At 57.5% G+C, this 27633-nt stretch overlaps 1 protein-coding gene across 4 annotated transcripts; it reads right to left on the reverse strand.

Annotated features, from left to right (window-relative positions):
• Nucleotides 1-35: 35 nt before the first annotated feature.
• On the reverse strand, nucleotides 36-27154 carry FNBP4 (formin binding protein 4). 4 transcript variants are annotated; one of them, XM_074954480.1, is made up of 17 exons: nucleotides 27034-27154; nucleotides 21822-21914; nucleotides 20171-20307; nucleotides 19696-19885; nucleotides 19165-19312; nucleotides 18941-19061; nucleotides 16737-17075; nucleotides 15354-15564; nucleotides 9859-9974; nucleotides 9108-9212; nucleotides 8133-8266; nucleotides 6980-7158; nucleotides 6009-6322; nucleotides 2996-3140; nucleotides 2635-2903; nucleotides 1671-1828; nucleotides 36-176 (listed from the first exon to the last, which is right to left on the reverse strand). In XM_074954480.1, exons 1-17 carry the CDS (start codon nucleotides 27152-27154, stop codon nucleotides 86-88), a joined length of 2871 nt encoding a protein of 956 aa, XP_074810581.1. In that variant the 3' UTR covers nucleotides 36-85. The 4 variants fall into 4 exon arrangements, with proteins under 4 accessions (XP_074810581.1, XP_074810582.1, XP_074810580.1 ...); XM_074954481.1 differs by having other exon boundaries at nucleotides 2635-2894; nucleotides 9859-9977; XM_074954479.1 differs by having other exon boundaries at nucleotides 9859-9977.
• Nucleotides 27155-27633: the final 479 nt, after the last annotated feature.

Below are 27633 nucleotides of genomic sequence, written 5' to 3' on the forward strand. Positions count from 1 at the left end.
TATCGGTAAGAGGCTCTAAACTGTACATGTGTAAAAAAAAAAAAAAAAAAAAAAAACCAAAAAACAAAAAACCAGTGCTGATGCCTCATGTGCTCGAAGTGGTTTTCCTCCGCTTGAGCCGCGCTCGCCAGTCCTCCGGCAGGGCCTCGAAATTGGCGTTCCTCTCCGCCATGCCACTGTGGGGACAAAGAGCCACTCAGGTGCTGCAAAGGAGTCCGGGCAGAGCTCGTGCAGCCCACCCTCAGGGGCCTTATCTGCCCTTGGCAGGGGAGTGGGAGTAGGGGGGGCACAGAGGGGACATGCACACGATGCAAAGTTCACAGAGTTGCCTCTGATGCAGAATGGCCAAATCAACCCTCCGGAGAGCATCAGGAGCATGTCAGCGGGAAACTGGCCCTTTGCCTAAGATCTCCTGGGGCGCTAGAAGGTGCTGTGTCAGGGAGCAGTTCTGGGGGCTGGGAAGGATTCAGTCAAGTGTTGTCCCCTTGTTGCTGGGAATCCCCACCCAATGCACGACAGCTCAGTGGTCAGGCTTCCCCAGCTGCAGAGCTGATGGGAGGGTCCAGCTATCCCCCCCACACCAACCCACACACACCTGCTCCCCTCACCGGAATGGGCAGAGGGGAGAAGTTTCTTATACACATCTGCAGAGTGGGGCGTTCAGGCTCAGGCAGCCACTGGAAGGACCCCAGGGGAGAAGCTGGAGTGGCCACGAAACTCGATCATGGGAGTTTTGTAAATACAGCGGCGGGAAGGACCTAGCCCGTGCCACCCAGCTCACTGCAGGGGGGTAGCAAGCTGAACATCCAGCAGGGGTCTTCTCCCTCCCCATGCCCTCTCGCCTTGCCTTCGCACTCCCCAGGCCCCATTGCTTTGTGCTGCGAGCCCAAAGATGCTGGCCAAGGACCCTGCCCAGCTCGGAGCTATGGGACAGCTGGCCCTACACACACTGGAAGGGGAGCTAAGGGCTGTAGTTAAGCAGGTGACGTACTGAGTCAGCCGCCGCGCTGTGACTGGCGGAGAACTCCAGTTCGGCACAACGAGGGGTAAGTGGCCCAGCAAGGCAGTGCTGCCCCCGAGAGGAGGCACCCAGGGCAGTGGGCTCTCTGCTGGCCTGGCCTGGGAAAGGGGGATCTGCTAGAGGAGCCGGATTTCCAACAAACGGGGAAACCACCCAGGCTGAGAGCACTGCTCGCATGGGCAGGCTGGAGAGGGCTGATCCGAGGGGGAGTGCTCTAGGGTGCCCTGGAGATAGGTGAAGGGCGCCAGGAAGTGCCTCGCTAAAGCACGAGCAATAACCGGTCACAGATGTGGTGATATCCACAGGAAAAGAACTGCCCCCCCAATAACAGCAACGGATACAGCCAGCATCTGAGGGGCCAGGCCAGCGAGAGGGTCTCCTGGGGACTGTGGCACAGAGAAAGGGGGTGAGGACCCCAGCAGCAGCACAGCCCAGCCACGCTGCCCTGTCAGAGGGAAGCTGGCTCTGAGGGGAGGAACGCTCCCTCCTGGGACCCCTCTGCTGACACTGCCACCTGGGGGGGCTGGCTGGTGCCCTGGCTGGGGGTGTAGCAGGAACTGGATTACAAGCAGGTGCAGAGGACTCCCGAGGAGCAGGCTCCAGGCCCACCGGGCCCCTCTCGATCCCCCACCAGTCCCCCCGCCCATACCTCACTAGCTGCTGCTGCTTCCACTCCTCGATGCGCTTCTGAGAGGTGAGCTCCCGGTCCTCCTCGCTGGAGCTGGAGTTCTCTTCCTCGTCCAGCTCCCGCTGGATACTCTGCCACTTCTTCACCAGCGACGGCATCTTCGCTTTCCCCTTCTTGCCCTGCACACAAAGAAGGGGAAGGGTTGGGATCATGCAGGTGGCACCATGGGCACGGAGGAGCGCCCCTCCCACACAGGGCCAGGACAGGAGGGAGAGGAAGGCAACACAGACCCAGCCAAAGGAACGGAGGCAGAGTGTGTGTGTGGGAAAAACGGCCGATGCTTCCAGGCGGGCACTACGTTCTGCTCCAGTGGCTGGCTGGGAGAGACCGGCGGGGGATGAGATGGGCTGATCGTTGAGAGTCGGGGCGGGCACAAGCCCTGCCACACACTGCTATATTACCATAGTGGCTGCAAGCCACAGGTCAGGGCCCCGCTGTGCTAGGGGCTGTACATTATTTATTAGATGTATTACGGTAGCGCCTACATGCCCAGTCAGGGACGGGGACACAGCCCCCCTCTTAATGCTGGAGGAGCCCCAAGAACTCCAGGGAAGCGGTGTGTCTAGCTACTGCCAGGAAGAGAACAGGCTTTCCTCCCAGCCACTTCAATGCTGACTAGCAGCAAGCCCTGCTAGCCCAGCGCTGGCCCCACGCACCCCTGGGGGCTGACCTGCCCCACACTAGGGGAGCCACTGCCCACGAGCGGAAGCAAGCTGCCTGAAGCATCAGCCCTTCTCTCAGGGACCCCAAGGTGCTCCACACATCAGCCAGCCTCCCCTTTACAGACAATCAGAAGGAAGCGACTTGTCTCCCAAGGCCACAAAGTCCTGACTCTTCTCTCACTGCTCGTGCCCACCCTGCAGGCACAGCCGGGATCTGCCAGTGACTCCCCCACAGGCCTGGGCAGTGGTGAGCCCGCCCCTACCTTGTCCCTTCTCCCCTTGCGAGGTTTCTCGGGAGGCGGTGCTTTGGTGGTTGGGGGAGGCGGCGGCGGCGGCTGCGGTGGAGGCGGGGGAGGCGGCTGCTCCATGGCCCCCTTGGCAGGGAGGGCTCCTCGTATGGGGGCTGGCTGCGCCATGGTGGCCGCGAGACCAGTGGGCACGGCACATTCCGAATAGCTCATGATGGCTGGTGCGGTCACGCCCAGGTAACTCGGCTGGAGACTCAGCCCCATGGGCTGAGGGCCTGGGGATACAGCAGAGAGATGGAGGTTGGTAAGTCCCTGGCAGCCCCCGCTGCAGATGCCGCTCTGGCCTCAGGTAGGCCACTCCGGGGCTGGTACTCACTGGCTGCCATGACGGGCTGGCTGTAGAGAACGGGACAGCTGCCGATGGTTGCTGCTCGCTGAACCAGCCCCGTGCTCATCTCACCGGCTTTCCTCTTCTGTGGTTTAGCGGTGAGGGCAGTGGAGGTGCTGCCTTCGGAGTTACTCTGCAGGAAGAGGGGGTGGGCAGTCAGGGGGCTGGACTGAGTCATAGATTCATAGATATTAAGGTCAGAAGGGACCACTATGATCATCTAGTCTGACCTCCTGCACAACGCAGGCCACAGAATCTCACCCACCCACTCCTGCAATAAACCTCTCACCTATGTCTGAGCTATCGAAGTCCTCAAATCGTGGTTTAAAGACTTCAAGGAGCAGAGAATCCTCCAGCAAGTGACCCGTGCCCCATGCTACAGAGGAAGGCGAAAAACCTCCAGGGCCTCTTCCAATCTGCCCTGGAGGAAAATTCCTTCCCGACCCCAAATATGGCCATCAGCTAAACCCTGAGTATATGGGCAAGATTCACCAGCCAGATACCCAGGAAAGAGTTCTCTGTAGTAACTCAGATCCCACCCCATCTAACATCCCATCACAGGCCATTGGGCCTATTTACCATGAATAGTTAAAGATCAATTAATTACCAAAATCATGTTATCCCACCATACCATCTCCTCCATAAACTTATCAAGTTTAAGCTTAAAGCCAGATAGGTCTTTTGCCCCCACTGCTTCCCTTGGAAGGCTATTCCAGAACTTCACTCCTCTGATGGTTAGAAACCTTCATCTAATTTCAAGTCTAAACTTCCTGATGACCAGTTTATATCCATTTGTTCTTGTGTCCACATTGGTACTGAGCTTAAATAATTCCTCTCCCTCTCTGGTATTTATCCCTCTGATATATTTACAGAGAGCAATCATATCTCCCCTCAACCTTCTTTTAGTTAGGCTAAACAAGCCAAGCTCCTTGAGTCTCCTTTCATAAGACAGGTTTTCCATTCCTCGGATCATCCTAGTAGCCCTTCTCTGTACCTGTTCCAGTTTGAGTTCATCCTGCTTAAACATGGGAGACCAGAACTGCACACAGTATTCCAGGTGAGTTCTCACCAGTGCCTTGTATAACGGTACTTAAAACCTCCTTATCCCTACTGAAAATACCTCGCCTGATGCATCCCAAGACCGCATTAGCTTTTTTCACAGCCATATCACATTGGCAGCTCAGTCATCCTATGATCAACCAATACTCCAAGGTCCTTCTCCTCCGTTACTTCTAATTGATGCATTCCCAGCTTATAACTAAAATTCTTGTTATTAATCCCTTTAAATGCATGACCTTACACTTCTCACTATTAAATTTCATCCTATTGCTATTACTCCAGTTTACAAGGTCATCCAAATCTTCCTGTATGATTTCCCGGTCTCTCTCTAAATTGGCAATACCTCCCAGCTTTGTATCATCCGCAAACTTTATTAGCACACTCCCACTTTTTGTGCCGAGGTCAGTAACAAAAAGATTAAATAAGATTGGTCCCAAAACTGATCCCTGAGGAACTCCACTGGTAACCTCCCTCCAGCCTGACAGTTCACCTTTCAGTAGGACCCGCTGTAGTCTCCCTGTTAACCAATTCCTTATCCACCTTTCAATTTTCATATTGATCCCCATCTTTTCCAATTTAACTAATAATTCCCCATGTGGCACGGTATCGAACGCCTTACTGAAATCTACGTAAATTAGATCCACTGCGTTTCCTTTGTCTAAATAATCTGTTACTTTCTCAAAGAAGGAGATCAGGTTGGTTTGGCACGATCTACCTTTTGTAAAACCATGTTGTATTTTGTCCCATTTACCATTGACCTCAATGTCCTTAACTACTTTCTCCTTCAAAATTTTTTCCAAGACCTTGCATACTACAGATGTCACACTAACAGGCCTGTAGTTACCCAGATCACGTTTTTTTCCTCTCTTAAAAATAGGAACTCTGTTAGCAATTCTCCAATCATACGGTAAGACATCTCCAAGGCCCCTCTGCTGAGCCAGCTAAACCCAGTGCCCCTCGGACGGGGGCTCTCTCTGGCAAGGGGCTGTGCTTACTCAAGACAGCCCCAGGCAGCGCTGAACCTAGGCCTGGGTGACCCAGTGATGGAGGGAGCCCATCACTGTGTTGGCCTGCCGCACTGCCCGTCCTCTCCTACAGCTCTGGCCTGGCTCGGGGACCGCACTGCCCCCTGTGGCTCACCCTCCCAATCACCCTGGTGCAGCTGGCACCCACTGCCCCCACCAAATTCCTAGCCGTCGGCAGCTCCTGCACAGCCAGGTCTTGCTCTGGCTGCTGCCCCTACCTGTCCCTTGCACAGCCGCTCCTGAGCACAGCCAAGCGAACTGCTAGCACAGCGGGGCCTTGGGTCTTGTGCGCCTTTGGTCTGCCGTTTAACATGACCCCGCCCCAGGAGACAAATGGATTCTCCGCCTCTTGTGGGGGAAACACTTTGCACTCCTGGCAGAGGAACCCTTTCACGAGGGTGAAATCCTCCCGCAGAGGATAAGCGGTTTAAGGCTGTTCCAGAGCAGCACGGCCTCAGGCGGGAGCCGGGCAGCTCACTAAGGAACGCTTTGCCCCTTATCCATTGCGCCTCCACTGATCCCCCAGGCTCCTCTTCGCCGGTTCACAGCGCAGAACCATGGCACGCCCAATGACCTCTCTGCCCATTAAAACTCACCTTTGCTCCCCCCAAGAGCCAGGGCTGAGCAACGTCCCAGGACCACCTCCTTTCCACCGCCTCTTGGGAGGGGCCCTGGCAATGGCTTTTGGAGAGGGTATATCATTCATGAAAACCTTCTCTCCCAGGACTGGGAGTGGGGGGAAGACAGAGCTGCTAGGCAGCCAGCCCTCACCTATGAGGTGACAGGGGTTTGCCGCAGGAGGATACAAAGCAGAGCCACTGGGAAACACGCCCAGCCAAGTGATGCCGAGCTGCCTGTTTCACACAGCACACCTGATCCGGGGCCCGCCCCGGGCAGCGGTCACTCCCCGCCCTCACCTGGCTGCTGGTGACGGCTGGGCGGAGAAGCGGTTTCAGAGGAGCATCTTCCTCTGTTCCTGGGGCTGGTGGTTCCTCGCTTTCCTCATCCTCCATCTCTACCTCCTGGATCTCTCCGTCCTCCCCAGGAGGCGGTGGTGGTGGCGGCGGTGGCGGGGGTGACTCTGGCGGAGGGGGAGGAGGTGGGGGCACCTCCAAGGGCAGAGGGGGCTGGAGCACGGGGACAGAAGACTGAAGCATAGTCCAAAACGGAGTGAGCGGCACAAGGGACGTGGCAGGAACTTGGCCGGAGAAGGGCTCTTTGCTGAGAGGACCTGAGGAGACATGTTGGTGCATGCCTGACAACCCGCCCTGGAACTGTTCGTGCCACAACCCATCCATTCCTCCGCACAGCTGTGTTGATCCCCTCCCCCAAGCAGTGGCAGGGGTGCGCAGTGCCCATGTACGGTGCACCACAGGCTCACTGCCCGAGCTGTAGGGCGAGGAGCTGCGTGCCCATTGCGCACGAGGGCTCTTGGGGAAGCGTGTGGCAGTGCGACTCCAGCTGCCCGGAGCACAGAGCCTCCCTTCTGGGTTAACCCCGTCCACGGCTCAGCCGCTGTCCATGGCTAACCAAAACCTGATGGCGTGTTAAGCCACGGCTCACTGGTGGCAGAGGGACCCTCTTCTCTTTCTCTGGCTCAGAGGAGCTTGTTCTGGCCCTATCTCCCATCATCGGGGCCCCGCACCAGCTCCCAGATTGGCCCTGTTACAGATGGGAACTCTGACAACAAGGGACCGGCCCATGGTCAGACAGCGAATCCACGGCAGAGCAGGGAACTGAAGCCAGATCTTGCTAGTGGTAGTGCTCTAACCATTGCACCATCCTTGGTACCAGCAGCTCTCCAGCATCTGTAGCCACACACAGCCTCCCTGTAGCCAGACCACACTGCCTCCTGCTCCCCCATCTCACAGCCTGGGCCCCCCAGTACCTGTGGAGTTCTCCACCGTGGATTCACCACCGGACTCAGCTTTCTCCTTCGGAGCTGGTTTGGGAACAGCCTCAGCTTTACTGTCCGGGGCCTGCCCGTCCTCTTCCTCCTCACCATCCGGGAACTCCCACTGGGACTCTCCTGTCTGCTCGTTAACATAGAAATAGCGCCTATGGTCCCTAGATCACAAGAAAGAACAGGCGGCTTTACATTCCCTCCCCTGCAGCGACACGCAGACATGGGCCTTTCCCGCGACAGCGCTGGGCTCTCACCGGGAAGCCCCTCTTCTACCAGGGCTGCCATTCACAAAGGCAACAAACAACTTTGAGGAGGGAGGCGGGAGGTCAGAGCTAGCTCGCTCAAAGCTGTTTGCATTGCTGGCTTTGTGAATCCAGCCCCGAGCCCTCCCCTCCAAGAGAGAAGGGCTGGGAAAGCAGGCTAATGTTCACCGGGAGGAAGGAGAGGGGGGCGAGCTCTCTCTAGGAACAGGACTGTTAGGAACTGCCTCCGGAGTACAAACAGGGAGCAGCCCAATTTAAGCAAGGTGGCTGCTCCCCCCATGGGCTGTCGAGGTCCCATGCATGATACTCTTGGTGTCAAACATACAGTGAACGCTAGAGAGAGGGAGAGGCTCTGGGAGCTGAAAAACAAAAGAGCAAACATTTCAAACAATGAACAAACAATCCAGAAAAGCCAAATAGAAAAAGAAATGTTTGGGTCTGACCTGCCGGTAGGAGACAGTAATCTTGCGCTTGGTTCCCATCCGCAGCCAGGGGGGCTCTCCTGAGGGTCAGTGCTGTTAGCCGGAGTAGAGATCCAGAGGTCCTGCAAAGTGCACAGAGCTCTCGCATGCGCGACCCCCCGAGCCCGCCCTCCTCAGCGCAGCTACACTCGGGAGAGTAAAAACCAGCTCTGTCCAATCACCGACCCAAAGCCATTCCAAACACTTTTTTAACAGGGATTTTTTAGGTCTCCAATTTGGTGGCTGGCCCAAACTCTGTGAGTGCCGGAGGTTCTCTGCCTGCCCAGCACCGCTAACTGCAGCTGCTCTCAGTCTCCGTACAGATGTCGCCAACGTCGTCAGGTGGTGATGGTCACAAATCATGTCTGAGAGGTCAAAGGTCAAAGGTGAAAAGGGGAGAAGAGTGCGTACCTGTCCCAGTGGCAGGACCAGCCTTTAGGGGTGGCGTTTATTTCATACTGTTTTAGCTGTTCGGCTGCATCTTGCAGTTTGCGTTTGAGGTAGTTTCCATTGAGAGCTCCTTCGCGCCAGTCTGCAATCCGGGTCTAGGGCCAGCAAGCAGAGAAGCTGTCACACTTCGGCATTAAAGAGAGGGTGCAGCAATAGTAAAACCAGCAGGAGGGCAGCATGGGGATATGGGGGGGGGGGGGTTTGCGGGGAGAGGAGAAGACATGAGCTGCTGCACTCTGCTGGCAAAGGGGCAGTTCATGGTCCATTTTGGTCAATTTCAGAGTCACAGGATTTTAAAAATAGTAAATTTCATGATTTAAGATATTTAAATCTGAAATTTCACAGCGTTGCAACTGTAGGAGTCTTGACCCAGCTCTGAAGGCAGCAGCGCAGAAGTGAGGGTGGCCTGGTATGGCATTACCACCCTTACTTCTGCATTGCTGCTGGCGGCAGTGCTGCCCTCAGAGCTGGGCGCCTGGCCAGCAGCCTCCGCTCTCTGGCCACACAGCTCTGAAAGCAGCGCAGACAATACCACGACCCCCCTACAATAACCTTACGATCCCCCCCCCCCCAAAACCCTCTTTTGGTTCGGGACCCCCCAGTTTGAGAAACGCTGGCCTCCCCCATGAAATCTGTATAGTATAGGGTAAAAGTACACAAAAGTCCATATTTCACAGGGGGAGACTAGATTTCATGGTCCATGATGCGTTTTTCATGGCCGAGAATTTGGTAGGACCCTACCTATGGGTGGTGTTGCACAAGGACATGGACCTGTCCTGTCTGGGGGAAGGACTCAGACGATGAAGGGGGACAGTGGTTAGCTGCCTAGAGCTAGAGCAGTGGGCCCAGCTTGGCTTCCAGCACTCAGGAAATAGAAGGATGTTTGATTCCCGGGGACACACACAGGCCACCAAGAGGGTCGAAGGCTTCCGTTACCTCAGTCTGCAACAGCAGCATGTGGAAGTTGGACATGGATTGTCTGTTGATGCCCAGGAACTCCAGCTTACTAGTCAGGGTATTTGCCAGCTCTCCGATCTGAAACTGCCAAGAGACAAGGCACGCAAGGGGTGAGGATCGGCTTGCAGACGGCCCGCAGGCCCTGGGGGAGGACTGCCAGTGCTCACGCAGCTATGCCCCAGCTCCCCCGGGTAGCTAAGAGCAGGTGGGGGAGGCAGTGAGACAGTGCCCATGGGCTGTGTGGAGTGCCTGACTCAGAACCCGCCTCCCCTGATCCCAGCACTCCGCAAGCAGAGCCATTTCATGCTACCCAGCAGGGAACAAGCCTGCCCTGTGATGAGCTAAGAAGCCTCCTCCATCTCTGACTTGGAGGAGTTACACTTGAGTGGTAGGCACCCCTCCCCTCCCCCCCCCCCCCCGCACCACACAGCCACTGCCTTTTCCACGCGCTACACTGCTTCTCAGGAGCAGAGAGACGAGAAACACTCACATACCCCAAACCCAGCTCCACTGCTGTCCCCAACCCTCCAAATTCCCACCTTCACTTGGGGCTGAGGCCAGAGGGCCACCCAACGGAGCGCTCCAGGGCTCCAAGGCCATGCTCCAACCCCCACATGGCTCCCTCAAGAGAGGATGGGAGGGAATCCGGGGACACCCCCCGGACAGAGACGCAGTTGAGACCCAAACACTAGTCAATACCAAATTCTTCCTTTCCCTGCCGCTCACCCACCTTCAGGTCCTGCTCCTCATCATCTGCTTTGGGCGCTCCCTGCGCTTTCACTTTGTCCTGGACCGCCTCTGGCTCCAGCTCTTTGTCTGACGTCTCCTCAACTGCTTCTGCACTCGCTGCTGGGGGAGAGAAAACACATGAGACTTTCCTAACTGTTCCCACAGGGCAGCGCAATCACCACCCACTGCACGGCCCCCCATTGGCAGGCAGCTGTGGGAGGGAGTCAATTCAAAAAGCTTGGCCCTATTCTGTCCTATTTTAAAAAGTTCAGGTTTGGCCTGGGCCTCCCGGGCAGACTCTGTGGCCTCAGAAGGGAATGGGAGCAGGCAGAAATTTAAACAGGGCATCTGAAGAGGAGCAGTAGACAGCATCTTCTTCTGTTCCTTTATTGTTTGCAAATTAGGGCTTTTTGCCCATTAAGAATCCAGGCCCTGGTTAGGCCAGAAGACTAAGGCCATGTCTACACTACAAACTACATCGACCTAACTTACACTGGCACGTAGCCACGGCTGTTAAATTGCTCGTGAGTGCACACTTGGCTCCTTCTGTTGGCGGTGCCCATCCTCACCAGGAGTGCTTGTATCGATGGTGGTGCTGGTGTGGGGCATCGTGGGACAGCTCCTGAAGGCCAGTTACAGTCAACGTAAGCAACGCAGCATCTACACTGACGCTGCGTCGACCTAATCACATTGACCATGACTCTACGCCGCTTGGGGAGGTGGTGTTACTAAATCGGCATAGAGAGGCACTGATGTCGGTGGGAGACAAATTTAAGTGAAGACACTCCCACAACTAGGTCGATACAAGGCAGGTTACATCGACCTAACCCTGTAGTGTAGGCCTGGCCTAAGACAGCCAGCAAGCTAGTTCACACCTATTTCACTGCAGTCACTGATTAATGTCAGGAATAAAGGACGGCTTTACAGGAGTCATACAGAGCTGAGCTCCCGATACACATCCCACCTACAGCAGCCAGGCAGACAAAGCTCCCAAAATCCCTAAGGGTGCGTCAACCCAACAAGCAAACCCCTGGCAGCAGCGAGCCTCAGACTCTGGGCCGATGACTTGGGCTCAGGCTACCGGGCTAAGAACAGCTGTGTAGATGTTCCCACAGAGGCTGAAGGCCAGCCTCCGGGACCCTCCCCTGTGGCCGGGTTTCAGCCTGAGCAGGAACGTCTACACAGCTGTTTTTAGCCACATAGTGAGAGCCTGAGTCATTGACTCGGGATGAGACTCGCAGAGCGTGGTTTTTTGTTGGACAGACATACCATGTTCACTAAGCCACAAGGCAAACCTCACGCAGCCCTTCCAGTTCGCCAACAGGTATTTAACTCCAGTGACTAATGAATGGGGAAAGGACATTGCCGTTAAAGATTCAACCCCAAGCTCCTTCCTTCAGAGCATGAGACCTGCCCCCGAGCAGCCCTCCAGCCCAGCCAGCGAAGACCTGCGAGAGTGCAGGACACATACCCAAAGGAAGAATGAAATCTCAGGCAAATCACCTCTAATCTGTCTCTTACTCTGTGCAGCAGCGGTCACGAGGCCGGATACTGGCTGGAGCTTTTGGGTGTTAGTGCAATAGACACCAGACACCTTTTAGGATGGCACGGCTGGCACCTGCTGTTCTCACCCAAGGACGGCTCTACAGCACCGCACACAGACCCAGCCCTCCCCACCAGCAGGGCCAGGCAGCTAGGGGAGAGGCCACTCCCCTTAGGGAGGGAGGAGGGCTGTTACTGGGGCTGGACAATCAGCTATTGCACAATCTCAGTTCGCACTATGACCCCTCCCCCGGCCTGAGCTGTTCATCAACTCTCAGGCCTCTGCAGGGCTGTTTCCATTTAGAGGAGAAATCGAGAACACCAACCAGGTCTGTGCTTTGGTGCAATCCTGTTTACCTACAAAGAATGGGCAGGGAGTCCTGTCCGCTGAACACACCAGGAACAAACAGCTTGCAGCTTCCTTGCTGCCCAAGGAGCCGTCTCTGCTCCTGCCCAGGGCCTTAGTCTCTAGGCTACTAGGTGGGTTTTTCCAGCTATGACCACCACGACCACTGTAAGAGTTGAGGGTCTGGGTGCTGGGATCCGGGCATCCTCTGGGTGCTCTCAAGCCAAGGCAAAGAGCAGAGGCCTGGCAAGGACTGCTCTAGTGCACGCATGCACAGTCAGCCACAAACTCGCCTCTTTCCGCCCATCTCATTCCACCATGAGCCTGAGACCCTCCTACCCCAATCCCCTCCCGCCCCACTCCATGTGAAGGCCCTACACCAGCCAATGGCTCTGCTTTCCTCCACTGGCTCATGTACCTAGACCCAGCCAATAGGACATTTATCTGCATGGTTTTCTCTATTCTAGAAGAAGGTCCCCAGACCCTTCAGAACAGCTCCCCACCCTTCCATGGCTCGGGAGGCAGAGTCAACTTTTGGGGTGGGGGGAGGGGGGGGAGAAGAGGCCCAGCCAGTCAGTGAGAGAATGCACAGGGGTCCTTCATTTAGCTCTGGAGCTGCTGAGGCCTTCAGATCCTCTAGTACCATGAGTTACTGCAGAGCAGCCTGCCAGGAGGCAGCCACCAAGATATAGCTCAACATAGGAATGTTTTCCTGGGGTGAGGGTGTGGGGAGGTGTGTGTGTCTGGCACCTGCTGACTCCTCCTGGCTTCCTCCTTTCAGGAGGCCTCCCTGTGACCTTTGAAAGAGGCACTCACAGACCAAGGGAACCACACATGCTGCTCTGCCACAGGATAGAAGGACAACCCTGGAAAGGGCTTGTACTTTCATTAGTCATTATGGTAGGGCCTAGGAACCAGCTGAGATCATGAGACCCCTGCACTAGGCACTGTACATTCAGGGTAACAGACTGTCCCTGTCACAAAGACCTTGTCAGCTACATTGAGAGAATCTGTAAAGGCGCTCTGGACCTGAAGCAAGAAGTCCTTAGGGGCATGGCAGGGAATTGGTGGCCCAGTCAGTGGGGCATAGAAACCAGAGGCTTGATCCATGGGGCACAGCTGCCCATGACAGGCGCCGGAGGGGCCGATCCATGGGGCACAGCTGCCTATGGTAGGGACCCAGGCGGGGAGCGATCCATGGGGTGTAGCTGTCCGTGGCAGTGGCCAATCCGTGGGGCACAGCTGCCCAGGATGCTGGGAGCTGTGAAGCCAGCCGTCTTTGTGGCAGAAGAGGGGCTCTGGAGAACTCAAGGCCAAACTGCCCAAGAAGAAGTTGGAATCCAGAAAGCCAAGCAGCAGCGGCAGAGACAGCCTGGCTTGGTTTATACAATACCCTGTAACACAGAATGCAGAAGCCGGGACAAACCTCCAGCCCTCTTGAGGTGTGCTGGGTTAATGGGGGCCTGGCAGGTCTGGCTTGGCCTCTTGTGCCATGGAGGGCTCAAGACTCTGTCACAGATCCATGCATCAGCCCATGCAGACAAGCGCCCCTAACAAGTCAGACCGTTATACCAGCCTAACGAGTCAGCCCTCGCTAGTCCTCACGCTATATTAGAGGAAGGCAGGACTTCTACTCCACCCCAGGTCTGGAATGCCCACCAGTCCAGATGGGTGTATCCATAATCCACACCCCAACTAACCACTGGGCAAGAAACTGAGCCTCATCTGGCAGTCCCTGGGCACATGCACAAAGTACCACATACAGGGCACTGTGAGGACCAGGGATTCAAATACAGCAGTGGACTGGACCAATATAACACCTGCCCAGCCAGCCCTGCCCCCTGCAACCACAAGTCTACAACGGATTCTGCCTCCAGCCCTAGCAGTCAATATGTGTGGGCTGGGTCAGTGGTCTCTGAGCATTTGATGCTGACCAGGAGGTCCCAGGGAAAGTGGAGTCTCGGACTGCCAGGCCATTTAGAGCAGGGGTTCTCAAGCTAGGGGGTCGGGACACCTTAGGGGGTCACGAGCTGCCAGCCTCCACCCCACTTTGCATCCAGCACTTATAATGGTGTTAAATATATAAAAGAGTGTTTGTAATGTATGGGGGGGGGGTGTCACACTCAGAGGCTTGCTGTGTGAAAGGGGTCACCAGTAGAAAAGTTTGAGAACTACTGATTTAGAGCCTCGCAGACGGGCTCCCGTGCTGCAAGCCAACAGGAAGCAGGGACAGCAGAGCAAGGACTGGTGTGACCTGCTCCCTGCTGCCGACCCCACCGACTAGGTGGGCAGGCCCATGCAGAGCTCCCCAGGCACTGCTCAGTGTGCACTTCTGCTTTGCAGGAGAGGCTGGCCTAGCTCGTGGCAGCAAAGGCCAGACCAGAAAGGAGTGGCACCCCCTGACCCACAGAAATGGGGGCATTTGGCCAATACACCCAAGACCCCAGCAGCAAGCGCAGTCTATGAGCACCCCCAAACATCCACACCGCAGCTTCAAGTCCAGCGGTGGGCAACCTGCGGCCCATTACGGTAATCCGCTGGTGGGCCTGAGACAGGTTGTTTACACTGACCGTCCGTAGGCACGGCTCCCAGCAGCTCCCTGTGCACGGTTAGCCATTCCCGGTCAATGGGAGCAGTGGCCAGCACTTCCCTGCAGCCCGTGCTGCTTCCTGCAGCTCGCATTGACCGGGAATGGTGAACAGTGGCCACTGCCCGCCACTGCTCAAGTCCCTTCCCCACAAGCATCACCTCTGCCTCACCCACCCACCGTGCTCTCAACCCAAACCCTATCCCAGCCAGACAACAGGAAAGCAGCCTGCCCCATTCAGAGGTGAGACAGACAGCAGGTTTGATACATACGCTGATGACCCCATAGCCCCCAGATCTTCTCCAGGGCCCTTGGACCTGTCACACAGGACAGAGCCTTGAACCACCCCACAGGACTGCTGGAGGAAGATGGTACGTACCCCCAAGCACCCTGTCAGGAACGGAGCCGCTCGGTGGCAATGCTGTCCACAGCTGCAAGGCTCTGCAGTGCAGTGCAAACCCTGTATGGCTAGTGCTGATCAGAGACTCAGCGCAGACCCTCCACAACCACCCAGCTCTACGAACTGATACAGTGAAGCCAACCTCTGTCCCACAAGCCAGCTCGGAACTGCTCCCATCGCTCTGCGTGCTCCCCGAGAGCAGAGCCCTGGGCAGATACAAAATTTGTATCCGCACCTGATCCGCAGGCCGCAAAAATGGTCCACGAATATCCGCATCTATAGATATAAAACAGTTCTCTGCAGATTTGCAGGGCTCTGGGCTCCAAGTGCCAGGGGTGCTCCTCCCTGTAGAGGGCATACATAGAGCCCCGCAAGAAGACATTCATTGCTAATAATCCAGGCATTACCACTGCTAGGCTGCAGAGAGAGGAAAGAGATCAGCATGGCAGTAACATGGCCGGTGCCCTGCCCCTCCAGACAAACCCTCAAGCTGCCAACCCCTGCGATGTAAAGGAAGAGACCTTGCTGAAAACTGCGATTTGGTGCATGAGGGTGCGGCTCTCCCTGCAGTCACTGGCTGGGAAGCGAAGGCCTTGGCTCAGGAGGCGTGTCTCAAATTACCTGCTTCCTTGATTTCTGGAGTCTCTCGGCCAGTCTTGCTAGAGCCACGGCTGGTGGACTCTGGGCTGGCAACCCCGACAAAAAGCTTCCACTTTCCTTGCATGGAGGGCAGCTTGGGTGCTGTGTCAAGAGATGCTGACTGGCTCCCATCGGAGAGCGGGCTTGAACCCGAGACACTGCCATCTCCCTCCTCCAAGGCTCGCAGCTCCGCCTGCCACGAGACCAGAGGGTGAGTGCCGCCTTGGGGAGTAGCCCCCAGCACTCACAGAAGGGGAGGGGAGGAGGGCAAAGCCTCAGGAGGAGCTGCACCCCTGCTGATATGCAAGGAGGTGACCTCACAACAGAGGGTGGCTAGGCCAAACCTGAGTGGGGCTGCGACCCCCTGCGCCAGGTCGCCATGCCCAGCCCTGTGGAGTGAGTGCAGAGGTGCATACATGTAACGGTGGGTCACAAAAAAAACCAGACAAGGTATAGTCAGTGGGTTGCCCTGGCGAAAAGTCTAGGAACCACTAGCCTAGGTTGTCACGAGCCCCTCTGGCCTAGAAATCTGGGAATCCACTGGCGGATGTCACATCAGCCTGGCACAAGTGTGCCTGTGGTGAAGGGGGGTGGTAATAATGGGAACCCTGATATTGGCCCCCGGGGCTGGGGAGCAGTCCCTTTTCCCAGAGGAGAGAGACTCTTTTCAGAGCTTTCCATCCACTGGCAATTCTCTCCAACTGGGGAACTGAAACAGTGTCAGCTACAGGGGGCTCAGAAAACACCTCCCCCCGCCCGGATTTCTACATGTAATGCTCCAGCCAATGCTGCTCTCCTGCTCCAGCCCTGCTTCCTACCGCAGGGGAGCACAGTGCTGCTTCAGCCTGGTCTACACTTCAAATTGAGATCGACCTAGCTACGGCGGCCAGGGGTGTGAAAAGCACCTGCCTCCTAAGGGCTGTGGGTATGCTGACCTACTCCCGGTGTAGATGCGACAAGGGCAGCAGAAGAACACTTCTGATGACCTAGCTACCACCGCTCAGGGGTGTAGGTGGGGGAGGGATGTTCCTCCAGCAATGGAAAAACCCCTTCCATTGCCGTACAATGCGTCCACTCTACAGTGGCACAGCTGCAGCACCACAGCGCCTGTAGTGTAGACACGGCCATGGGGTCATTCTGCCGGAGGAAGGAGCGTGCTGTGTGGTGTCTCCCTGGGCACTCTGCCCCATAGGTGATGGGGGCAGCCCCTGAACCCCCACTTAGTCCCTGGCACAGACCACACAGGGGCTGGGTGGCAATTGTGACTAGGTTTTCTCTTGGCCCACCAGGACTGTTAATGCACAGGGGTTCCCTCCAACAGGAGCCCGGCAGCACCCGCCCCCTTTTCCCCCAGCTGCCACTTACCTTCTTCCTCTCCAACACCATCTCCAACTCCAGCGTGTCCTGCTCCTCCTCCTCCTCGCTGCTCTCCCCTGACTGCACTACACTGCACAGACCCTCCTGGGAAGGGTCTTCCAGAGCATCCCTGCAAGGGTCCTGCTTGTCAGCAGCCACCGCCACTTCCCCCGCAGCCATCTCCTCCGCTAGCACTGGCTCCACCTCCTCCTTACAGATCACTTTCCTCCTCCAGCGCTCCTCTTCCTCCTTCACCACCTCAGGGACCAGCGGAGCCAGCAGGGATGCCGCCACCCCCTTCTTCTCCTCTTCACTGCTCGAGAGGGCCTGGACGCCTTCATTCACCTCCTGTGGGAGAGACAAGAGTCACGGGCTCTCTCCCACTCCAGAATCGCCACTGCCCGACAGCCCAAGGGCTTCTCAGACAGCAGCAGAGGGAGGAACAAGAGATCCCTGCAATGAGGGCCTTTTCCCAGCCAGTGATTTGCAGCAATCCAGGAACAGCCATCCTCCAGCCTCCGATACCAACCAGGCTTAGGAGGAAGGTGCAAGAACCCTGTAGTGGACAATTCTGGAGTAATGAGCCTCTAGGGAAAGTACCTTCCTAGCCCTGTCCGTGAGAGGTTCAGTACTTAACCTGCTGCATCCCACCCAGCAAACACCCAGAGTTATGGCCGATCCCTTCTGGGACCCTCGGGGCTGCTGGGGTCTGGGGTGTGTTGAAGGCCTGCAAGACTCAAACATCAATGGGGCATGGTGTACGGGGACGACTTCTTAGCAAGGGACTCCTGAGTGCGGCCTGGGAGAAGTGGCTACTGGGAGCGTCTGGCCCTCCTCCCCTCCCTCACCCCCACAATGTCCTCTCTAAGCTGGACAGCTGCAGCCTTTGCAGACCCTTCCCATGGATATTTTTCCAGCCTCTGACCCGTCTCCTTCACGAGGTGGGGGATCCAGAACTGAACACAGGTCTGCTGGGGAACATATCTGTTTGCTTCGGGGGGGGTGGGCCACTAGAAGATGGCCAGTAGTTTTTATTCTGTTACCATGCAGCTGGATACTCCATGTGGCCCCCTATGCACGGCATGCCCTCTCTGAACTCCTCCACAAGCCTGTCCTCCTTCAAACTCCACCTCACCCCCCCGCTCCCACCAGGGATGTTACACACGGGGACAGTGCAGACGGAACACTTCCCAGCCACAAGGTCAGCGAGTCCCTCGGGCAGCGCATTCAGAAAGAGAATACATGCTTCTCTACATGATCAGCCTGGGAAACTCAGTGCCACAAACTGTCAGTCAGGCCAAGAGTCTGGAAGGGCTGGAAAGAGGAGCAGGAGTTTCTATGGAGGGCAACAGCCAGCCTCCAGTTATTGGAGGGCGCGGTCTCTGGGGGCAGATTGGCCCATCACTGCCTTGTGAAGGGCTCCTTACACCTTCATCAAAACAGAGGCTCCTGGCCTTTGTCCTTCTGATCCGGCACAGCAAACCCTGAGCTCCTCCCCTCAATGTGATGCCTTGGCCTGGCATCGTCTTCGTCACCGGGGCAGCTCTCAGGGTGTGTGCAGAGCAAAGGCCGCCCACATCGCTCCTGTTAGCCTCGCTGAGTCGACGCAGCTCCAGCAGAGGAAGCAGGAGTCTCTCTGCGCTGCTAGCCAGGTGCCACGTACTGCCGACTGCTGCACTGTGCCAGCCCCACAGAGGGAATCAGATGCCCAGGAGTAGCAAAAGCTCCCAGTGCTGGCAACGTGCTCAGTACTGCAGGATCCACCCAGCAAGGCAGCCCTTGCTTCGGAGCCTGCACAGCCCCTCCACGCAATCCAATTTTCATTCCTACACCCCCAGACTCCTCCTGCAGGTGACCAGACCAGACCAGAGAACGCCCAGCTGCCGTGCTGAGCTGCCCTTCTACAGGGGTAAGAAGAGCGCCAAGTGAACACAGGACCCATTGGAGCCATTTCTCGAGCAGAATGGCACTTGGAGCATGCATCCCACCACTAGGGCAGGATTTTCCACCTGGGGAGCTGGGGATGGGGAGCCTGGCCTCAGAGACGCCCAGCTGTCCAAACTCAATGGCTAGCTTAGGCTCCTCTGAGCTCTCTAGCTCCTTCCTGGCCCCTCTGTTCCCTGGGAGCCCAGGAGTGAGGCTGGCCTGCAGCGTGATAGAGCGTCTCATTGAGATATTCTGCAGGAACGAGGAAAGGGGTGACTCCCACTGACCTTCTTCACCTCTCGCTTGGGTAGGACAGTCCCACGGCTAATGCTGGCAACAGTGACCCCTTTCTCCTGAGGGTACAGGTCTGCAGCCACCAGGAAACTCCCATCGACACCTGCCACAGAACTGGGGAGGGAAAGCAGAGGCTGTGACGGGCACATACCAACAGGCAGTGCCACCACCCCCTCTGTGCCCCAAGGATGGCCCGGCCCCGCCCTGCTGGCCTCACCTGGGCCGATAGCGCTGCAGCCCCTGGACCTGGGTGGCGAGGTACTGCGGCAGCTCCCAGGTCACCTCGTTGGTCCGCGTGTTCCAGTAATAGTAGCAGCCAGTGTTCTCATCCCAGACCTCCTGCCAGTCTCCCATCTCCACGCCCACTGAGGGAAGAAAACCAAAGGCCGTGAGTGAGCAGGATGCTCCTAAGCCCGCAGCCCGGCGCTAGGCACCATGGTCCTCTCCACGTGCCTCAGGAGACAGGGACCCCACCATCTGTCCCTGCACTCACCCCACGCGCCAGCCACTCACCAATAGCCCTTGGAAGACACAAACCTGTGTGTGTCGGCCACTAAGTGTTTCATTCTTGGGGCTACAGCACAACATTCATCTTCTGACATCACAGCTAGAGAGAACGCGGCTGTTTCCAGGCAATGAAAGGGACACGGGGGCTGGCGTGCTGCCAGGGACGGAGGCCCCCCCAGCGCCCCGGCTGGAATGGCTGCCTGCACGCCCTGGGGCAGATGAACCCGGCAACAGAGCTCACCTCCTGCCAACGAGCACTGCGTGTCATACTGCCACTCCGCCGGCTGGGCAGAGCCCGTCCCGTTCGCCGTAGCCGAGGGATGGCTCGAGGCAGACTCCTTCGGCTCTGGGCGCGGCGGAGTCGGCGGGGGCGCAGAGGAGGCACCCGTCGATTCAGCAGGCTGGGGCGGAGCTGTAATGGCATCAATCTCCTTTGAAAACACAAAATGTTTACAAATGAATTGAAGCCCCAGATTTGGGGCAATCAGCATATTCCCCTACACGGAGAGAGCAGCTGCTACCCCAGGTGAGTCCTCCAAACTCAGCAGCCCTGGAACCCTGCCCACCAGCTTCATCCTCCACCCCGTCTTCCACCCCAGCAAAAGCCCGTTCGCCCACTTTTCTCCATAAGCACGCTCAGGTCGGCCAGAAGGTGGTGACCCTGGAGCCCTGCCTGTCGTCCCTTGACTGAGACCCAGGGCAGGATTTCTACTCACCGCCAGAAAGTTTGCCAGCGTGCTGTCAATGTCTGTCGAATTGCTGCCGTTTGCATCTGTGGACGGCACTGATTTCTCAGGTGCCTCTCCCTCCTCATCATCACTGTCTGCGTAAGCACCGAGCAAACGTAAGCCACCTAGGCAGAGGAGAGTTACCAGTGAGAGTTTCCCTCCACCCTCGGCTGCCTGGGTTTAGAGGCAGCTCCTCTGAGATGATCATTACTCATATTGTGGTACAGACTTGGGGTCTCGTGGCACTGAACTGACACACCGAAGACATGGTCCCTGCCTCAAAGGGCTTACAATCTCATTTAAAACAAGATGCAACTTTGTAACCATGGAGGCTAGAAGCTTGCTATGCTGAATGTGCCATGTGGGCCCCACACATCCCTACCAGACATCTGCTTTGGAGATGGCAAGGTCACAGGGTACTCCCTCCTAAGTACTTATTCAGGGCAGTCCGGAATGTGCCAACGCTGTGTGATTTAAAGCTTATCGAGGTAATTGTTGTGGGCAGCACTACAAATCAGGAAAGCCAGTTGCCTATCCCAGAGTTGTAGGCATTTCAATTGTTTAACTACTGACTAAATCTGAACAAGTAACAAAACAGATTTAATCATCCACAGGTTGCTGGAGCTCAGTGAGCTAAATCAGGCCATGAGCATGGAACTGCTGTAAATGAAAAAAGCCCTCTGCCAGCAACCTTTCCACTGAGATGGAGCCATTCCCTCCAGGGGCCAACAGAGCACTCAGCTCCGGATTCTAGCCTGGGGTGGTTAGCTCAGTGGTACGCACAAATTCCAAAAGACGGCTCCCTGATGGGCCCTAAAGGTGAGGACAGAGGGGAAAAAACAATCGTATCTGCTCCTTGTTTTATTTCATAATGGTCACTAACAAGGGGCCTGAAGAGTTTCTTCCACTCACTCTTCATGTTACAAATCCAGGTACCTGGAAAAAACAGCTAGACAGAAGAGTCTGTGGAGGACTAGAGGGTTTGACACTTGAACCTGAGGCTTGGTCTGCACTCGGATTCTATATCAATATAGCTTGCATCTCAGGGGTGTGAAAAATTCACACTCAAGAGACTTATCGATACTGACCTAATTCCTGGTGTACACAGAGCTAAGTCGATGGAAGAATTCTTCCATTGACCTAGCTACCACTTCTCGGGGAGGTGGATTAACTATGGAGATGCCATTTTAAGCACAGACATACCCTGACTGAGGTGGGAAGGGATTTTTTTTCAAACTGCATGAGACTGAGCGACCAAAACAAAGCCAAAGGGTTGGAATAAATAGCTAACTAAAGACTCAACACCACCTCATCATCAATTAGAGGAAGATCGCAATCCGCGGAGTCATCTGTGAAATCCTTCAGTGAAACAGGAAAACAAGACCGACATCCCTGAGCCTTCCAAGGCAAAGCACAAGCAAGAGGAGCTTGCTTTGAAGGATCCGTTAAAGCCTCCTTCACACACACACAGACCAGGGCCCAAACACCATGTCTGCCTTTGCTAGCTGCCTTCCAACGACAGCACTTTGTGCCTAGAGCGTCCAGCACCAGACAGACACAGACTTGGCTGCTTGCCCTTAGTAACTGCAGACTGCGCTAAAGCCTAGGGAGAGCAAAGGAGGAGAAATGCCCCACCTACCTGTTGGCTTGACAGCTGCCGGTCCAGCAGGTGCAGTCATTTGGGGCGGATTTGGAGCTGTTCTGGGAACCTCCCCAGTCACCTCGGGTTCATCTGGGTGAAGGAAGGAAAAGTGACAGGCACTTCAGTGGCCCACATCCAGGGAAGAGCCTCTGCCACCAAAGGAAGCCGGGGAGGGGAACTCCCTGCTCCCGTTTCCCAGTAAGCACCGTGTGGGGTAACATCTTCCGCTCCACACGCTCCCCTGGGATGGTCACTGCAACTTGTCCTGGGGAGGCACTCACAGGCTCTGCTCCCAGCCCTGGGGCACCATCCAGACAGCATAGCCCCAGCCCCCAAACGGTTACAACCGAACCTCAAACATGACTCAAGTGACTGTACCAAGCAGAGGAGAGGGAGGAGGAGGGTAATGAAAAAAACCAGCGGCTACGCATGGCAGCAACGGGCCGTGTGCACAACTGGGCAGCTCGGACTCACTGCCAAGTTTTCTCTTTCATAAATAAATAAAATCAGCTCTCGCCAAGAGTCGTGGGCTGGCTGATTGCTTGTAGGCAGCATGTCTTAAGGAGGGAAGTGGAAGCAGAGAAGTGCATGACGTGATCAGCTGCAGGCTTGACCCAAAGCAGGAAAAGGGACAGCTGTGCCCCTGCTGTTGCCCAGGTGGAGCCAAGCAGCTGCAGGCCATTCTGGGGGCAGACAGCACAGCAACCTCCCTATCCTGTGCCCCTGAGTGGCTCCAGCACTACCACTGCCCAGCTGCTAATCTCTCCAAGGAAATTCCCCAGAGACCATACTGCTTAGTCACCTACTGTACAGGTTTAGCTGAGGTGCAGATCCCTGCTGTGCAGGAGCCCTGAGCACCACCCCCACCATGGAAACTCCCAGAATGCTATGCCACTGATTCCTGGCTCCTGCCCAGAACAGGCAGGAAGCCCAGGCCTCAAGCTCTGCACTCGGTCCCTTATTGTCACTGCGCTGAACGTGTGGAGACCACTGGCACAGAATGTGTTTTAACAACTGTATTTTGAGATCTTTATTTTCCGCTCAAAGCTTCTTTTAGAACAGGGGTGGGCAAACTATGGCCCATGAGCCACATCCAGCCCATCAGACCATTTACTGTGGCCCTCAGCTCCCGCGAGGGCTGGGGGTTTGCCCCGCTCCAGCTGGGGAGAAGGGTCAGGGACCCCGCTCCGGCTCCTACATAGTACAAGGAGGCATGGCCAGGCAGCTCTGAGTGCTGCCCCGTCCAAAGGCACCACCCCCGCAGCTCCACTGGCCGTGAACCGGGGCAGCACATAGAGCCACCTAGCCACGCCTCAGAGCCAGAGGGGGGACATGCTTCTGGGAGCTGCTTGTGGTAAACACCACCCGAAGCCTGAACCCCTGAGCCCCCGCCCCAATCCCCTGCCACAGCCCTGATCCCCCTCCCGCCCCTTGATCCCAGCCCAGAGACTGTACCCCAAGCCCCTCATCCCCAGCCCCACCCCAGAGCCTGCACCCCCAGCCAGAGCCCTCACCCCGGCATGCCCCAACTCCCTCTCCCAGCCCTGATCCCCCTCCCTCCATCAAAACCCCTCAGTCCCAGCCTGGAGCCCGCTCCTGCACCCTGAACTCTTCATTTCTGGCCCCACTCCAGAGCCCGCACCCCCAGCCAGAGCCCTTACTCCCTCCTGCACCCCTACCCCCAATTTTGTGAGCATTCATGGCCTGCCATACAATTTTCATACCCTGATGTGGCCCTCAGGCCAAAAAGTTTGCCCACCCATGTTTTAGAACCTGAAATTCAGGCAACTGGCAGGGTGGCCCACTGCACAGCTGGACAAGGATCTATGCCTCCCTTCTGCCAGATACTGATTGGCATTCCAGCGAGGCACTAACTTGGCACTGACGTGACTAGGAGCTGGGGGCTGCCACTGGTGAAATTATCACATCATTAAGGCAAACAGGGCAAAGGGCTTTTCATTGGGCTAGGTCAGGGAAGCCATAGGTTCTGTGGGGAGGGAGGCCGGGAAGTGCAAGAGAAGACATTAACTTCCACCATGGGAATGGCAGAATGGTCTTTTGGGAGCAGTGGATGGGACGAGATACTGTTTTGCCAGTGATTGGGGGGGTTTGGTCCAGCTGTTCACGTGTGTCCAATTCTCCAAGACCTGCTACATCCACTGAGAGCAACTGAGTCAATCTGTTACCCAAGACTGAGCCTTCTGCTCCAAAGTAGAACATGCTGTAATTAAGTCTGTGCAGGGCTGCATCCAAGGTCAGATGCCAGTAACGCACCAAGCAAAAAAAGGGAATAAACCCCAGAGTATAACATCAGTGCTACCCTTTCCAGCACCTACCTCCACAATCTACAGACCCTTTGCTCCCGAACTATGACTGCCACTACACAACTCCGCGATGCCATGTCTGCGATAGGTAGAGAATCCAGCCACTCACAGCAGGAGCAAAGGACACAGGGGCTGAGCAGACAACTCTGGAGAGATGAACAGAACCAACCACCACAACAGCTTCCACTCCTACTTTGGAAAGGCAGACACACCCCATACTGACCAGGCAGCCACAGGCCAGACAATAAACAAAAGCATCAGAGAGCTGTGAGGACCTAAGGAAAAGCCCTGCAGGCCTGCAATCCAATAAAGAAACCCCTAAATAAATGTGATGCACCAACATGCTACCAGAGATAACCTGACCCATTAGACCAGTGGTTCTCAAACTTTTGTACTGGTGACCCCTTTCACATAGCAAGCCCCTGAGTGCAACCCCCCCCGACCATATAAATTAAAAAAACATATATATATATATATATATGACACCATTATAAACGCTGGAGGCAAAGTGGACTTTGGGGTGGAGGCTGACAGCTCACGACCCCCCATGTAATAACCTCATGACCCCGAGGGGTCCCGACCTCCAGTTTGAGAACCCCTCCATTAGACTGTACGGCAGCACCCAGCTATTCAGGCTGAGATCAGCAGCCCTGTGTTCATCACCTTGCCAGTGAGGGTTACAATACACATGTAGACACCCACCTAGTAACCCCATACCTACCGCCCTGCCAGTGACAGTTACAACACACAGAAAGGCACCACACAACCCCGCACTCTGCCAGTGAGGGCTACAACACACACTTAGAAAACCGCTGACTGGCCCTGTACCCACCACTGTGCCAGCTAGGGCTACAACATACACATAGCAAACTGCTCAGAGACACTGCATCCCTGCCAGCAAGGGATACAATACACATGTAGAAATCCAGCCAGCAGCTCTGTGTCCACTGCCCTGCCAGCGAGAGCTAGAATGCAATATAGAAACTTGCCCGACCATGGAGCAGGGGCGATTAACAATCATCTTCTGGGGCCATTCCTACCAGCAGTGTAACAGACAGCAAACCTTATTAGCTCACTGCTCTTTGGGGGAGAATGGACTTCAGTTTCAGTTAGTTTCCCCAAACCTTTTTTTTACCATTACAGCATTGACTTAACCAAACACCCATTGCGCCCCCCCCCCCCCCCCCGCAATGCCACGAAGCACTCAGGACTAAACCACACACTCCTCATGTAACCCCTGGTGCTGGCTAGACAGATCGAGCTTCCAGCATGTAAGGCCAAACTGACAGTCTGAGGCAACTTGGGGTTATCTCTGCCAATTCCCACACCCTGAGCCCTGCTGGCAGGGCGGGTGCTGCCCCTCCATTGCCAGCCATCCCCGAGTAGTCAGGACAGATATGGCATCAGGTAGGGCCCGGGCCCAGCCTACACTGCACAGCGCTGGCACCAGGGATGGACAGGCCCTGCCGGGGAGGGGACAACAGGCTGGAAGGGACAAACACACCACCCAGGGCATCACCCCCCCGCCTCTCTGGGACCCCCATTCCTCTCAGACACCCCATCACAGCCCTGCCTCCCTTCCCCGGGCACCCACATCTGCCCCTATCTCCCTATATGCCTCCTAGCCCTCACCCCCCCAGGAGACCCCCTCCCAGCCCTAGCCCGCTCGGATACCGCCCCGCCCCCCCCCCAGATCCTGCCTCCCTATACAGCCCCGGCCCTCCCCCCCGCCCCTGCCTCCCTTCCCCGGGCACCCACCTCTACCCCTACCTCCCGATACACCTCCTGGCCCTCGCCTCCCCCAGGACACCCCCCCCCCCGGCCCTAGCCCGCTCGGATACACCCCCCCCCCCGATCCTGCCTCCCTATACAGCCCCGGCCCTCGCCCCCGCCCCTGCCTCCCTTCCCCGGGCACCCACCTCTACCCCTACCTCCCTATACACCTCCTAGCCCTCACCCCCCCAGGAGACCCCCTCCCAGCCCTAGCCCGCTCGGATACCCTCCCCCCCAGATCCTGCCTCCCTATACAGCCCCGGCCCTCGCCCCCGCCCCTGCCTCCCTTCCCCGGGCACCCACCTCTACCCCTACCTCCCGATACACCTCCTGGCCCTCGCCCCCCCCCCAGGACACCCCCCCGGCCCTAGCCCGCTCGGATACACCCCCCCCCGATCCTGCCTCCCTATACAGCCCCGGCCCCCGGCCCTCGCCCCTGCCTCCCTTCCCCGGGCACCCACCTCTACCCCTACCTCCCGATACACCTCCTGGCCCTCGCCTCCCCCAGGACACCCCCCCCCCCCCGGCCCTAGCCCGCTCGGATACACCCCCCCCCCCGATCCTGCCTCCCTATACAGCCCCGGCCCTCGCCCCCGCCCCTGCCTCCCTTCCCCGGGCACCCACCTCTACCCCTACCTCCCTATACACCTCCTAGCCCTCACCCCCCCAGGAGACCCCCTCCCAGCCCTAGCCCGCTCGGATACCGCCCCGCCCCCCCCCAGATCCTGCCTCCCTATACAGCCCCGGCCCTCCCCCCCGCCCCTGCCTCCCTTCCCCGGGCACCCACCTCTACCCCTACCTCCCGATACACCTCCTGGCCCTCGCCTCCCCCAGGACACCCCCCCCCCGGCCCTAGCCCGCTCGGATACACCCCCCCCCGATCCTGCCTCCCTATACAGCCCCGGCCCCCGGCCCTCGCCCCTGCCTCCCTTCCCCGGGCACCCACCTCTACCCCTACCTCCCGATACACCTCCTAGCCCTCACCCCCCCCGGACACCCCCCCCCGGCCCAGCCCTACACGCCCCGCGCCCGGCCCGCGCCCCGCGCCGGCCAGGCCGCAGGCCCCAGGCTCCCGTCGCAGGCGCCGCCCCCGTGGCCCGCCCGGTCCCTACCCGCTTCCGAGCCCGAGCTGACGTCGGGCGGGGCCGGCCCGTCGCGGGCGGCGCGGGGCCCGGGCGGGGAGAGCTGCAGGATGGGCCGGCGGCCCGGCGCCGCGCGACCCTTCTTCCCCATGGAGCGCGGTGCGGCCTGGGCCGGGGGCGGGGCGCGAGATGGCGCGCGGGGCGTGTGACGACACACCGGGGCGGGGCCGCGCCAGGGGGCTGTGACGTCACAGCAGGGCGGGGCTTGGCCAGAGCCGGGTGGCCATTTGCCGGGGCCGGGGAGCTTCTGCCTCCGCCTGAGCCCCTCGTTGGGGGGGGCGGGGCTGGCCCGGGGGCGACCGACTGCCTGACCCCTCGCTGGGGGACTGGTCCGGGGGCGACCGAGCGCCTGAGCCCCTCGCTGGGGGCGGCTGGCCCGGGGGTGATGGACTGCCTGAGTCTGCAGGGAGCCTGAGCCCCATGGCTCAGAGCAGGGAGCTGCTGAGCAATGCAGGCTGAGACAGTGGCTTTGGGGGCAGGCTTCTAGGACCATGCAATACAGCCCAGGGCATTCACCAGGTTGCTGCCGGCAAGCCCCAGGCAGATTGTTCGGTCTCATGCCTCTCCCTG

The sequence above is a fragment of the Natator depressus genome, chromosome 6 (assembly GCF_965152275.1).
Source record: "Natator depressus isolate rNatDep1 chromosome 6, rNatDep2.hap1, whole genome shotgun sequence".
Taxonomy (NCBI): Eukaryota; Metazoa; Chordata; order Testudines; family Cheloniidae; genus Natator; species Natator depressus.

Bases quoted from the DNA above. Each gene is read 5' to 3' on its own strand.
- FNBP4 (XM_074954479.1), bottom strand. From the start codon at position 27,154: ATGGGGAAGAAGGGTCGCGCGGCGCCGGGCCGCCGGCCCATCCTGCAG. The intron at 9,978-15,353 runs GTAATTTGAGAC...TCTCTCCCCCAG, and splicing joins TCCAGAAATCAAGGAAGCAG to CAGCGAGTGCAGAAGCAGTT. The intron at 1,829-2,634 runs GTAGGGGCGGGC...CTTTGTGTGCAG, and splicing joins GCAAGGGGAGAAGGGACAAG to GGCAAGAAGGGGAAAGCGAA.